General features: G+C 38.9%; 1 protein-coding gene across 1 annotated transcript in view; it reads right to left on the minus strand.

The window, feature by feature from the left end:
* LOC126260366 (solute carrier family 15 member 2-like) overlaps nucleotides 1-15,180 on the minus strand; it is a 276,933-nt gene that overhangs the window by 236,479 nt on the left and 25,274 nt on the right. Inside the window, exon 3 of the mRNA XM_049957694.1 lies at nucleotides 5,788-5,929. Within this exon, the coding sequence (XP_049813651.1) occupies nucleotides 5,788-5,929 (142 nt within the window). The remainder of the gene's footprint in view (nucleotides 1-5,787; nucleotides 5,930-15,180) is intronic.

Raw genomic sequence — 15,180 nt, forward strand, 5'->3', positions numbered from 1 at the left:
ATGTTTGCACTTTCAACAATAAGCGTAGGTGTGGTATTGGGTCAAATGCTTTTCAGAAATCAAGAATTACTGCATCTATCTGATTGCCTGGAACCAAAGCTTTCAGTATGTAATATGAAAAAGTGCAAGTTGGGTTTCATGTGATTTATGTTTTCATAATCCATGCTGGCTGGCATTGAGGAGGTCATTTTGTTCAAGATGATACCTCATTGTGTTTGAGCTCAGAATATGTTTAAGATTCTACAGCAAATTGATGTCAAGGATATTGGACGGTAATTTTGGGGATCACTTCTCCTACCCTTCTTGTAGACAGGCGTGACCTGTGCCTTTTTCCAAGAACTGGGCACAGTTCTTTGTTCGAGGGATGTACAATAGATTATAGTCAGAAGAAGGGCTAACTCGGCTGCAAATTCAGTATAGAATCTAACAGGGATTCCATTGGCTCTGGAGCTTTGTTCAGTTTTAATGATTTCAGCTGTTTCTCAACACCACTGACACTAATACTTCTTTCATTCAACTTTTCTGTGGTACAAGGACTAAATTGAGGCAGTTCTCCTGGGTTTTCTTTGTAAATGAACATTTGAAAACAGAGTTAAGCATTTCAGCTTTTGGTCTGCTAACCTCAATTTCAGTTCCTGTCTCATTCACTATGGACTGGACACTAACTTTGGTGCCACCAAGAGCCTTTACAAACCACCAGAATTTCTTTCGGTTCCATGAAAAATCATTTGAATATATTCTGCTGAAGTAGCCACTGTTGACAGACAAATGCATTTCATTCATCATCTCTCTATCTACAGCCTTACGCTTTGTTTTAGACCTATTATGCAGTAGTGACTGTTTCTTTGGAAGTTTCTTTACAGTGACTGTATACCATGGAGGTTCCCTCCCAGTATGAACTGTTCTACTATGTACATACCTATCTAGTGCATGGTCAACTATTCCTGTAAACTTGAGCCAGAGTTCCTCTACATGTTCCTGCCCTGTTCCTCACTGGCATAGGACATAACTGTCTTTTTTATCTGGTTTACTGAAAACATATATCTCTCTCCTTGTTTTAGTTGTCCTTTGCACTTTGATACTTATTGTTGCCACGACCAAGTCACAGTCACTGATACCAGTTTCAATGTGGACATCCTCAAAGAGGTAAGGTCTATTTGCTGCCCTTAGAACCAATATATTTCCACCATGAGCAGGGTTCCTAACTATCTGTTCTAGGTAGTTTTCTGAGAAGGCATTTAGTATTGTTTGACAGGATGTCTTATCATGCCCACTACTAAAAAAACTGCAATTTCGCCAATTAAGTTTTGGATGATTAAAGTCTCCACTGATGATTACAGTATGATTGGGGAACTTCCACACAAATGAACTGAAGTTTTCTCTAAAGTTTTTGGTGACATCAAGAGATGAGTCTGGTGGGCAATAGAAGGATCCAATTATTATTTAATCTCACCCCTGAAACTGAGTCTTGCACAAACAATCTCACAAGAAACTTTCTGGCAGATTAAAACTGTATGCCAGACCGAGACTCAAACTCGGGAACTTTGCCTTTCGCAGGCAAGTGCTCTACCACTGAGCTACCCAAGTACAACTCCCGAGTTCGAGTCTCGGTCCGACATACAGTTTTAATCTGCCAGGAAGTTTCACACCAGCGCACACTCCGCTGTAGAGTGAAAAATTCATTCTAGAATCTCACAAGTAGCTTAAATTTCTAACTCGGTGGATTTGAGTTTCTCATCTACTGTGACAAATACACCACCTCCATTTCCCACTTGCCTATCCTTTTGATAAACAGTTACATTTTCCCCAAAAATCTCACTGCTATCAATTTCAGGTTTCAACCTGGGATATCAACACAATTCTGCAACAGAGTATGTGCAAGAATAAGCAACGGAACTTGATCATCTTCTAGCAGCAGTGTACCACGGGCTGCTGGAGGAACAAAGTGTTCCTCATGACTGGAAAAAAGTGCCTTACATTCCTGTTTTCAAGAAGAGTCAGCTAACAGACACACAGAACTACAAGCCTACGAGGTATGTGAGAAAAGTAATGAGACTGGTTTTTTATCTACCAAAGTTTTGATTTCTTTCAAACAGCAATATTATCCCCTATTATACCCTTCAAAGTAGTTCCCTTCAATAGCTATACATCGTTGGAGGCATTGTTCCCTGGCTTGGTGGCAATGCTGAAAGGCGTCAGCTGATATGGTCTTTAACATGTCAGTCATATTCTTCTGAACATTCTCCAGAGTCCCAAAATGACATCCTTTTAATACATTTTTCAATTCTGGACAAAGAAGAAAGTCAAAAGGACCCACATCAGGGGAATAGGGAGGCTGCGGAACAACAGGAATGCCTTTGGAGGCCAAACGTTCCATGATGGAAATGGGCGAGTGACACGGGGAATTGTCTGCAATATCTGGTATCACTCGATTCATCCTTTTCCTGAGCATTTCAAAGACTTTGTAAAACACTTGGTTGACAGTTTGTCCTGAAGGAACAAATTCTTTACACACAATACCTCTCCTGTCAAAAAAGCATATCAGCATTGATTTGTTATTTGATTTGCTCATTCAAGGTGGTTTTTTTTTTTTTTTTTTGAGAATATGTCTGTGTGACACTCCTCACTTTGCCTCAGGATCATGTGATCACATGATGGAAACATTCATGGTCATTGGCAATCCTCTCAAGAAGATCAATGCCCATATTTCTTCGATTGTCCTGCTCAGTTGTGAGATTTTTCAGCACACCATTTTAGCATAAATCTTTCACATGTGCAAAACTTTGGTCAAAATTTGATGTATGGTGAAAATGCTTTAGTTTAACAGGTCACCCATCATTCTTATTTTTAAACATCGGTCTGATCTCAGAAGGGCACACACACATTCACCATTACTGTCAGCTTTTGAAGTTGAAGGTCTGCCTGAATGAGATTCATCTTCAATGTCTTTTTGGCCTTCCAAAAATGATTTGTGCCAATGAAAAACTTGTGCTCTTGATAAGGAATGTTCCCCAAAGGCCTTTTTCAACTTTTCAAAGGTCACCTACTCACACATTACCCAAGTTAAACACAAAACATGGTGGTATAACATTTTTGTAAAGCACAACAAAAACACAACCTCACTGATGGCACTCTCAAAAATCATGTGATAACTGTATGGAGCTGAAACTCAGACTGAGCATCTGAAAGGAATGAACACAGCTATCTACACAAGTAGAACACCACAGCATTGCGAGATCGCTCACACTTTTCTCACACACCTTGTACATATCTGACTTTAGTCATCTATTTTACAGTTTTGAAATACATTTTCAGCTTGCATGTTACAATATTTATGGAGACCAAACATCTCCTCTGTATGAAACAACATGAGTTCCCAAAGCAACAAGTGTGTCAAAGCCAGGTCACTCTGCTTGATCAGCTTGTTATGTCAGGAGGAGAGAAGTCAATTGTCTAATGGCTATATGAGTTCAGGCACCACAGACACTTCCCTTGAACATGACCAGTAGGAAACTCAACAAATTGCTACAAGACAACTCTGCAACTCGGCTGATGTCCCTGTTGTTGTTGTTGTCTTCAGTTCTGAGACTGGTTTGATGCAGCTCTCCATGCTACTCTATCCTGTGCAAGCTTCTTCATCTCCCAGTACTTACTGCAACCTACATCCTTCTGAATCTGCTTAGTGTATTCATTTCTTGGTCTCCCTCTACGATTTTTACCCTCCACACTGCCCTCCAACGCTAAATTTGTGATCCCTTGATGGCTCAGAACATGTCCTACCAACCGGTCCCTTCTTCTTGTCAAGTTGTGCCACAAACTCCTCTTCTCCCCAATTCTATTCAATACCTCCTCATTAGTTATGTGATCTACCCATCTAATCTTCAGCATTCTTCTGTAGCACCACATTTCAAAAACTTCTATTCTCTTCTTGTCTAAACTATGTATCGTCCACGTTTAACTTCCACTTGTGGCTACACTCCATACAAATACTTTCAGAAACAACTTCCTGACACTTAAATCAATACTCGATGTTAACAAATTTCTCTTCAGAAAGGCTTTCCTTGACGTTGCCAGTCTACATTTTATATCCTCTCTACTTTGACCATCATCAGTTATTTTGCTCCCCAAATAGCAAAACTCCTTTACTACTTTAAGTGTCCCATTTCCTAATCTAATTCCCTGAGCATCACCCGACTTAATTCGACTACATTCCATTATCCTCGTTTTGCTTTTGTTGATGTTCATCTTATATCCTCCTTTCAAGACACTGTCCATTCCGTTCAACTGCTCTTCCAAGTCCTTTGCTGTCCCTGTCATCGGCGAACCTCAACATTTTTATTTCTTCTCCATGGACTTTAATACCTACTCCAAATTTTTCTTTTGTTCCCTTTACTGCTTGCTCAATATACAGATTGAATAACATCAGGGACAGGCTACAACCCTGTCTCACTCCCTTCCCAACCGCTGCTTCCCTTTCATGCCCCTCGACTCTTATAACTGCCATCTGGTTTCTGTACAAATTGTAAATAGCCTTTCACTCCCTGTATTTTACCCCTGCCACCTTTAGAATGTGAAAGAGAGTATTCCAGTCAAGATTGTCAAAAGCTTTCTCTAAGTCTACAAATGCTAGAAACGTAGGTTTGCCTTTCCTTAATCTATTTTCTAAGATAAGTTGTAGGGTCAGAATTGCCTCACGTGTTCCAACATTTCTGCGGAATCCAAACTGATCTTCCCCGAGGTCCGCTTCTACCAGTTTTTCCATTCGTCTGTAAAGAATTCGCGTTAGTATTTTGCAGCTGTGACTTATTAAACTGATAGTTCGGTAATTTTCACATCTGTCAACACCTGCTTTCTTTGGGATTGGAATTATTATATTCTTCTTGAAGTCTGAGGGTATTTTACCTGTATCATACATCTTGCTCACCGGATGGTAGAGTTTTGTCATGACTGGCTCTCCCAAGGCTGTCAGTAGTTCCAATGGAATGTTGTCTACTCCCGGGGCCTTGTTTCGACTCAGGTCTTTCAGTGCTCTGTCAAACTCTTCACACAGTATCGTATCTCCCATTTCATCTTCATCTACATCCTCTTCCATTTCCATAATATTGTCCTCGAGTACATCGCCCTTGTATAGACCCTCTATATACTCCTTCCACCTTTCTGCTTTCCCTTCTTTGCTTAGAACTGGGTTTCCATCTGAGCTCTTGATATGCATTAAAGTGGCTCTCTTTTCTCCAAAGAAGACTTCAGAAAGCCAATACCATGCTTCGGCTCCATAAAGGACTTAGGTATTTCCCAACTCACATTTAAGTGCACACTGATCCTGTAATACTAAAAACAAAATTAAATTTTTTGTTAATTCAGTGTCCCTATCACAATATTTTATATTAATTATATTCATTTCCTGCCCATGAGTAAAGCAACCTTAAGGCAATATTAGTGGTAGAACACTACACAGTATGATAAAAAAGTATATGATATCTGCTTCTCACTGTTTTAGGCTTTCTCAATTTGTCCATTAAGTTTTATCCTCAATACTAGAAAGTAAGAGTACCACATCTTAAAGAATGAAACAGCCTCCCTTCCATACCCTTCCTGCCTTCCTGCTCCTCAATTAAAGAAGCATTAATCCATACTTAAAGAATCAATAATTGGTTTCAAACACACTGACAGTTAACTACAACTGAGGTCTACTGAGACCTTTATTGGTATAATATTGGTTTTTCCAATCATTTATATTACATATTTCATCAGTATAATGCAATAATTAGGAAACAACACCATACATACTTGTATCTTCCCAAGAAACTGTCTGCTAAAATGGCTCCAACCAATGGAACTACGTAGCATAGCATTATGAATACATGATATATAACTGTGGAAGTATTTTCATCAAATAGTAAGTTATTCCTCAGATACAGCGACAATATTGCTGAAAACAATAACTTATGTCAATAAATAAGCAGTAGTCTTTGGCTTATTAATTTTAATACATACAGTGTGCAGTATAAAACAAAGTGTGATAATTAAGACATGATGATATGATAAAGAATTAGAAAAGATATGGGTTTAGGAAGTAAGTGAACTAATTCAAAACACCATAAAGTAGTAAGATCTCAGAGCCTTAAAGTGTACAATCCTACATTGGAGACAGTAATCTCTTCTTGCCATACATTTTCTTTATTGGCTTAAACAATAATTATCTTATGTATGACAAAATAAGGTAACTGGATAGTTAAAAAAATCTGCTCACCAAGTGGCGGCAGAACACACACATAAAAGATTGTAATTACGCAAGCTTTCAGAAGCAGTGTCTGCTTCTTCAAGCAGAAGTGTTGAAGGGGAATGAAAAGGGGTGAAGCAAAGAACTGGAGAGGTCTAGAAAAAGGGATAAATTTCAGGAAAGTCACCCAGAAACCCGGGTGAGGGGAGACTTATCAGACAGGATAGGAAGGAAAGACTGATTGTTGGGGACTGCACCGGACGAGATTTGAAAACTCGAGAGCTTAAAGGTGAAAGACAGGGTAATATGCAAGACAGAGATTACTGCTTAAACATCGTGCGCAAGTTAATAAGAGTGAAAATTAAGTGCATTGAACATAACAGAAGAGGGAGGTGGGCAGTGAAAAATAGACAGGTCAGAAAATGGAAGATGTAGAAAACTAAAATGGAGTGAAGAAAGGAGTACTATAGTTAGTTTCTGTGAGCAAATGCTGATGTGGAAGAAATTAGTGTAACTTGAGGCTTGGTGGGTGGCCACAACCAATGATATGTTGTAACACTAGTTCCCACTTGCGGAGTTCTGAAAAACTGGTGTTTGGGGGAAGAATGCAGATGGTGCGTGTGAAGAAACAGGCACCGAGGTCACGACTGTCATGTTGTAGAATATGCTCTGCAACAGGATATTGCACGTTGCCAGCATACAGTCTCTGCCTATGCTCTTTCATACTAACTGATAATGTGGTGATAGTCATGTCAATGTAAGAGGCTGGACAGTGTTCACACAACAGTTGGTATATGACATGTGTTGTTTCACACGTCTCCGTTGGATATTATATGTTTTGCCAACTACAGGGCTGGTATAGGTGGTAGTAGGAGGGTGCACATGGCACGTCTTTCAGCAGAGATGGTCACAGGGGTAGGATAGAGATGGGTGCAGAAGGTGCATAGGGACTGACAGGAATATTGTGGAGATTTGGAAGGTGACAAAAAGCTATTCTAGATGTGGTTGGCAAAATCACTAGAATAGCTTTTTGTCACTCTATCAATCTCTGTGAAATTCTTGCCAGACCCTATGCACCTTCTGAACCTATCTCCCTACCCTATGAATCCCACCCCTGTGATCACCCCCATAGCAAGACTTGCCCTATGCACCCTCCTAGCACCATCTGCAGCAGCCCTGTAACTGATATACAGGGTGCAGTATGGAAACTTCCTTACTTTAAAAACTCATAAATCAGAAAGTGTGAGAGACATCAATTTAATTCTTTTTTTCTTTACAAAGAGTAACTTCTAAACTATTGTTCCATTAAGTTTTAAAAATGATATCTTGAAGGTGGCCTCCGATTTGCTCAACGCATTTGGAGCATCAAAATCGGAAGTTTTGGTCCACTTTTTCCATCATGTCTCTGTCAATGTTGGCAGTAGCAACAAAAATATTGTTCTGTAGTTCAGCCAGAATTTGTGTTCAACTGGTATACACCAAGGATTTGAGATAGCCCCATAATAAAAAGTCGCATGGCACTAAATCTGGCAAGTGTGCTGGCCACTGGAGATCGCCCTTCAAAGAAATAAGATGATCGGGGAAGTGTTCGCACAACATGGTCATCGATGTTCACGCTGTGTTAGCTTTGGCGCCATCTTATTGGAACCAGACACCACACACCCATTTATTCAAGTTCTGGAAGAAAAAACTGTTCAATCATCTGAACATAACACTCAGAAGTGACAGTCACTGCCTTATTGTTCTCTTTAAAAAAAAAAAAAAAACAAAAAAACAAAAAAAACAAAAAAAAAACCACATGGGCCAGTAATGTCAGCTTTAGATAGTGCGCACCAAAGTCACACGTTCTGTATGCAAAAGCTGCTCATGAAGTTCTCAGAGGTTCATACCACTCCAATACTGCATATTTTGTTTATTCACGCAAACAGACAAATGAAAATGTGCTTCGTCGCTGAAGAACACTAAGGCATCACAAGGCAGCTCATCAATCAAGGCTTCACGCACATTTTTTTGTGAAACAAAATCATTTGGATGAAGTGTGTGTGCACCACTGATAGTTTATATGAATGAAATTTCAACTCTTCATGAAGAATTCGTCTCACTGTGCATTCAGAAATTGCAAGGGGAGGCTGCATGTTTGTGTACAGATCGCTTAGGGGAATTCAAAATTGACATCCTTGCCCTCTTGATATTTTCAGGCATTCTGGTGATTCTTGAAGGTCCTGGTTTCTTTTTCTGCACACTTCCAGTATCCATAAAGGTGTCTGCCCACATAACAGCTAATTGCTCATCAGGAACACGACCTGCAGGCATGATGTTGAACTGTTTCAACAAAAAATGCACAGTCCTCTCTTGCCCACTGCATGATCGCTACTAAACAAACCTTAAAAAAAAAAGTTAAGGCTTGCACTTTTGATTGCACTGAAACCCACACAACAATGAGTAACAGCAGCTGTGTGCCGTGTGTTTCAAATAAGGAAGTTATCGCGCCGCACCCTGTACTATCAAAGGGAGAGCCACCAGCGAAATGACATGTCATATACCAACTGTTATGTAAACACTGTTCAGCCTTTTACATCGGATGACTACCACCAAATTATCAGTTAGGATGAAAGGGCATAGGCAGAGGGTGTATACTTGCAACAAACAATCTCCTCCAAACTGAGATTTTCAGTCTGCAGTGGAGTGTGCGCGGATGTGAAACTTCCTGGCAGATTAAAATTGTGTGCCAGACCGAGACTCGAACTCGGGACCTTTGCCTTTCACAGGCAAGTGCTCTACCATCTGAGCTACCCAAGCATGACTCACGACCCGTCCTCACAGCCCCAATTCTGCCAGTACCTCATCTCCTACCTTCTAAACTTCACAGAACCTCTTCTGTAAAACTTGCAGAACTAGCTTTCTTAGAAGTTTGGCAGGTAGGAGATAAGGTACTGGCGGAATTGGGGCTGTGAGGATGGTTCATGAGTCAAGCTTGGGTAGGTCAGATGGCATAGCACTTGTTCGTGAAATACAAGGGTCCTGAGTTCGAGTTCCAGCACAGTGTTTTAATCTGCCAGGAAGTTTCACATCAGCGCACACTCCGCTGCAGAGTGCAAATCTCATTCTGGAAATATCACCCAGGCTGTGGCTAAACCATGTCTCCGCAATATCCTTTCTTCCAGGAGTGCTAGTTCTGCAAGTTTTGAAGAAGAGCTTCTGTGAAGTTTGGAAGGTAGGAGATGAGGTACTGGTGGAATTGTGGATTTGAGGATGGGTCGTGAGTTGTGCTTGGGTAACTCAGATGGTAGAGCACTTGCCAATCTGTCAGGAAGTTTCACACAATATCCTGTTGCTCTACAACATGACAGTCATGACCCCAGAGCCTGTTTCACCACACACACACACACACACACACACACACACACACACATTGATTCTTCCCCCAAAACACCAGTTTCTCAGAACTCCACAATTGAGAACTAGCGTTACAACATGTCATTGGTTCTCACCACCCACATAGCCTCAATTTACATTAATTTCTTCTGCCTCAGCATTTATTCCCAGTGGCTACTCCTTTCTTCACGCCATTTTAGTTTTGTACATCTTCCATTTTCTGATTCATTTATTTTTCAACCCCCCCACCCCCACCCCCACCCCCTCCTCTGTTACGTGCACTGTGCTTAGCTTTTCACTCTATTAACTTGTGCACAATGTTTAAGCAGTAATCTCTTTCTTGCATATTACCTTGTCGTACACATTTTAAGCTCTCAGGTTTTCAAATCTCATCTGGTGTAGTCCCCAACAATCAGTCTTTCCTTCTCATACTGTCAGTAAGTCTCCCCTCACCCGTGGTTCTGTGTGACTTTCCCGAAGTCTTCCTCTTTTCCTAAACCTCTCCAGTCCTTTTCCTTCACCCCTTTTCCTTCTCCTTCAACACTTCTGGCTGAATGAGCCAATGGCTCTGAAAGCTTGCCTAATTATAACCTTTTACGTGTGTGTTCTGCCATCACTTGGTGAGTAGATTTTTTTTATCTATCCAATTAAATTATTTTTTTCAAAAATTGATTGTTCTCACTGTTAAATTATCACATGTGTGCTCTTCAGTACAGTGCATATCAACACTGTCATCACACTTCTTACCACTAAGTCTAAATAAGGCTTGTTTGATGCTCTCCATGGTGTCTGGTAGACTGACACTAGGAGAACGATAATCTTAAGAACAGTTCCTCATTGGCAGATAAGTTAGATATATATACATACAGTTCCACTCTTTTAAGGTAGCAATGCTATGCAAAATGTACTGTATTGTGTTTTTTATTAATATACCATGCATGTACTCTCATATATCATGCATATCATTAAGACAGCACACATTTTTGTACAGAAGCATGCAACTACTTACAAGAACATCATTGCCATCAGGTGGTGATAATAAGCCCAGAACACCACATGCTGGCTTTACAAATTTTATGCATATCTGTGGGGTGACAGCCTTCTTGACCCACTCATCTGTGTCACACTACTGGGACAGTTTGTTTTACAGCTCACCTCCCCTGCCCACCACATCCCTCCTAACTCAGAATTCACTTGACAACACAATGAGATACCAGTAGTATTAACAGTACCAGTCATTGTATTTTTTGATAATTTGTGACATAATTCTGCTGACTTCTTTACCAATCTTACATCAACTTACATTCAATTCATTGTTTCAGTAGGAAGGCTTTTTGTTATCTAAATTATCGCATAAAAGAAGTTGGTTCTTATGTAACATAATGGACACTTTCAACTACAACATAAAATTACTTGAAACTGTCCATCTCTTAACATAGCAGTCATGTTCATTATATTCCCTCTGTCAGTTCTCATTGTGGAATTAAAGTTTTGGTTTTTTATTTCCTTTTCAGAAATTATGTGTAACATTACCAACATTTACTGTAAGTTAGGATCCTTCCTTATTCAGGCAGAAATCATACGGTTCATGTGAAATCCAAGAACTAATCCCAAGAACAACACCCAACTTATTCTTTTGAAACTTTATTTAAAAAGCCTTTATAAGATGCTGAGTACCTCTGTTGAAACACAAGCTCAAAAAACCTCCATTCAAGTAACTAGTTTCAACTACAAAGTGACATTTTAATTAGTATTGATTAATTGAAATGGAAATAACTTTAAAAGTATTTAATCTAGACAACATCTGAGATCAAATTTGCACTTTCCTAATCAAACAAAATCATTGGACACATGCAAGACCAACATACTGTTACATTTTATTTTTGCATTTTATAGTGATTTTTATTTCGTATGTTTTTAGCCCCTCTATCCATATTCAATCACTGTACTATACAGACAGTTTGAATGTGAACAGAACGACTATCTATGAGGGACTGCGATTCTTAGTTTCATGAACTTAATCTTTCCAAAAATTGGCTTCCAGTTTATTCAAAATTTTATAAAATATAATTTGATTTAAAAGACTTCTTGTAATTATTGTATCTGGTTTGGTTAACAATATAATAAGAAGCTATGATTACAAAAGAAGCTGCCTTAAATGATGGTGGGCAGAGTGTCTACAGTTTCCACAATGAACTGACAATGATTTCCTGGCAGTAAGTGTGACACTTCACATGACCCTACATTTTAGTCTGAGTAATAGTATGGTGGCAACACTGATGACATATTGGAGTGCCTCATATACCTGTTATTGTTTGTTAAGCATTCTGAAAATAAAGGAACATTCCTTAAAGTTTTGTTTGTTATTTAAACCACAATATCACTGCAGATGGCAAATGAAGCTGTTGACTTCCAATACTAGAAGCAACAAGATAAGTAAATCTGTGAGAAATGTGGCTTGTATTACTGATGAGGACTTGATTATTTGCCAAAAAGTAAACATGGATGGATCTCAATCTTACTAGCCCAATGGAGCACTATGTTTGTAATCTATTGTCCACACACCATATCAGGTGCTTCTTTATCAATTTTTTCAGTATGAAAATCCAGTGTTAGTCTTCCATTATAATGGTAAATATCTTCACTTTTGTAAAACAGTCTGGGAGTCTGAGCTGCAAAATGCCCTGAGTGGAGATATTGCTCTTTTACTGAAAAAAGATCTGCAGAAGAAATCACTTTTCAATCCTTCCATGATTTTTATATTACAAATAACTTTGTACTGGATGACATATGTCCCAGAAAATAAAACCATGCATTAGAAAAATAAGTCTGAAGACAAGTGAGATAGCCTTCATTTAGAATTTGTGACACCATTTTTCTAATATTGTCATTAAGAAATGTTGTACTCAATTTCTTATACACATTTCTAGCATGTGAAACCTCATTTCAACAGACAACAGTTACCAAGGACAGTTGTGTTTCAGCTCTCACCTTGGCAGTAATCAGCAGTGCTAACACAATATTTCATGCAAAGCAAATTATGATTAGTTATTTAATTTATTACATGCTTCTATGCGGCAATGCACAAGTTTTTTAGTGTCGGATTCTCTGTGTTATTTCTTTACATCTAAGTGCTTATAAAAAGGCTGTGATTATGAGTACTACTCTGTTTGTGTATTATCACACCACCATGAGTATCACTTTCCTCTGACTCAAATGAAGCAAGTTACTGCTAGAGAACTGCTGTTGGAGAACCAGCTTTCACACTGCTTTATTATGTGGTTAATATGTAATCGAATATGAATTGGTCTTTGTGAATTCAGTAACCCTTTAGACACATTTACGTCTTTTGTAACCCCACCCCCTCCCACTCTACATAGTTCCCCTGGATTGTTTCCTATTATTTCACAAAGTTCTAAAGGTTTGGGAAGCTATAATTACTAAAGATAGGAGACAGGCCCTCTGCAAGAGTATTTGCTTGTTGAATATTTGATATAAAATATTCAGTAAGGTCATTCAAGCAAACGTACAGCCTTTATCATACAATCACTGATAGAAAAAGACATAAATTTAAAGACTGAAATTTACACTGTAATACATAACTCTATCAGGGCCGTATTCATCAGCATAACAAGGCATTCAACAGATGAAATGAAATAAGCTACAAAATGTAATTGGATGGATAAAATATCTACTCAGCAAACAGTGGCAGAGGAGACTATACATACAGATTAAGTAAATGTGCAAGCTTTTGCATCTAGTGGCTCCTTCTTCAGGCAGAAAGGTCCACTGGCTCCAAAAGCCTGCAGATTTACTTAACCTTTATATATGTTTCCTCCTGCCACCACTTGGTGAATAGATTTTTTATCTATCCAGTTACATTATATTACACTGAAACAGGCTACAGGAAAAATTGTAATGAAAATGCTTCCCAGAAAACACAGTACAAGTTGAAAAAGCTTATACAAAAATATCTCCATTCCCTTAGGAAATTCCAATGACAGGACCATAAGGCTTATAATAACCAATCATGGTATTAGACAAGATTGCTGTCTGTTGCCAGTCACATTCCTTTTGTACTCAGATGGCACAGTGAAGTAATGGAAAGTGGCAGCTCCAGGAGCTATTAACACCTTACTCTTTCCTGATCTGAATATCTTTTGCTCCTCTGAAGATAACGTATAGAAATCAATGCTCCTGCTAAATAACACAGCCAAGACACACAACTCTGATATCGAAAGACTAAAATAAAGTTATGGTCTCTATGGTAAATGAAATTATAAGATAAAAAATATATGTAAATCACATCTGTCTAAAACAAATATCAGACTTTAATCACATAGAATGCAACAGCACATATGAATGGAGAAGGTTAACTAGTGCCACGCCACATGCTCAGAAGAATATTTTCGAACATCTACTGCACAGAGACCCACATGGAATTTTGTTACACAAAATCAGCCACAGCACTCCTGTATTGCAGTAAAGTATGCACCTCAAAGGCCAATTGCAGGAGTCGAATTTAAACCACAAAAATGAAATTCTGGGAAGAAACAACTAGTATGGTGTTCCAATCACAGCTGTAATGAAGACATCAGAAGGAACTAAAGATCTCCCCAATAATAGCCAGAATTGAAGACGACAGACAAAAACAGTTCAAGTGTATAGTTCGAATAGGCAACAAATGGTTGCTAAACAAGCTATTGAATAATGACTGATTATCTGTGAGTAATACAAATTAAAAAAGGAGATTTTCATAAAATAATTCTGACATCTAGATATACAAATTTACTTACTCTCATGAATCTAAAATCCAATTTGAGACACATACCAGAGGAACTGCCTAAGAAATATAAGAGAATCAAGAGTTAAGTTCTTGGCATATGAGTTAATGCTATTTCACCAAAGTGAGCTGCAATGCTATACAACACCCAATTTGCTCTGCTTATCATGTCTGGGAAGCTATACGTCTGATATGGATCTGAATGGAAAGGAGAGCAGATCAGAAAGTAACCATTAGACATGGTTCTCACTTAGGTGTTATGATGTGCAATACAATACATGAGGCAACTTATGATATGATGAAGAAGCAACCCACACTGGTGGAGTGCACAGAAAGGTAGTTGAAATGATTTAACTGGCTCACACATGGACAACAGCGATACAACTCCAAAAAACATGTCTGTTTTATCAGTGCAACATAGAGTGCTGGTTGCTTCATGTAATAGGTTTATAGATTTGCATGCATTCTCCAGTATGGAGTCTTTCTCATTCATTTCTAAGGAAACTATTCAGTAAAAATGATTAGCATACAACCAGGTTTGGAGTCAATGAAGTAGAACAAGGAAAGCTCTGCCTCCAAATGCTCTGCCCAATGCACACGACATACATGCCACTTATGGTGGAGTTGTGGATCACTTCGATTCTCGACCTGAAAAACTCCTTGTGCGACATAACAGGAGTCTGATGGGATACCGAATTCCTCTCCCTTTATGAGGTATGTAGGGTAAAAAATGCCCCATTCTACACTGGAGATGCCAAGAAATTGGATGAGGGGTGACAGGGAACTCTGCCAGGGGTTCTGC

The sequence above is a fragment of the Schistocerca nitens genome, chromosome 5, assembly GCF_023898315.1.
Source record: "Schistocerca nitens isolate TAMUIC-IGC-003100 chromosome 5, iqSchNite1.1, whole genome shotgun sequence".
NCBI classification, from domain to species: Eukaryota; Metazoa; Arthropoda; class Insecta; order Orthoptera; family Acrididae; genus Schistocerca; species Schistocerca nitens.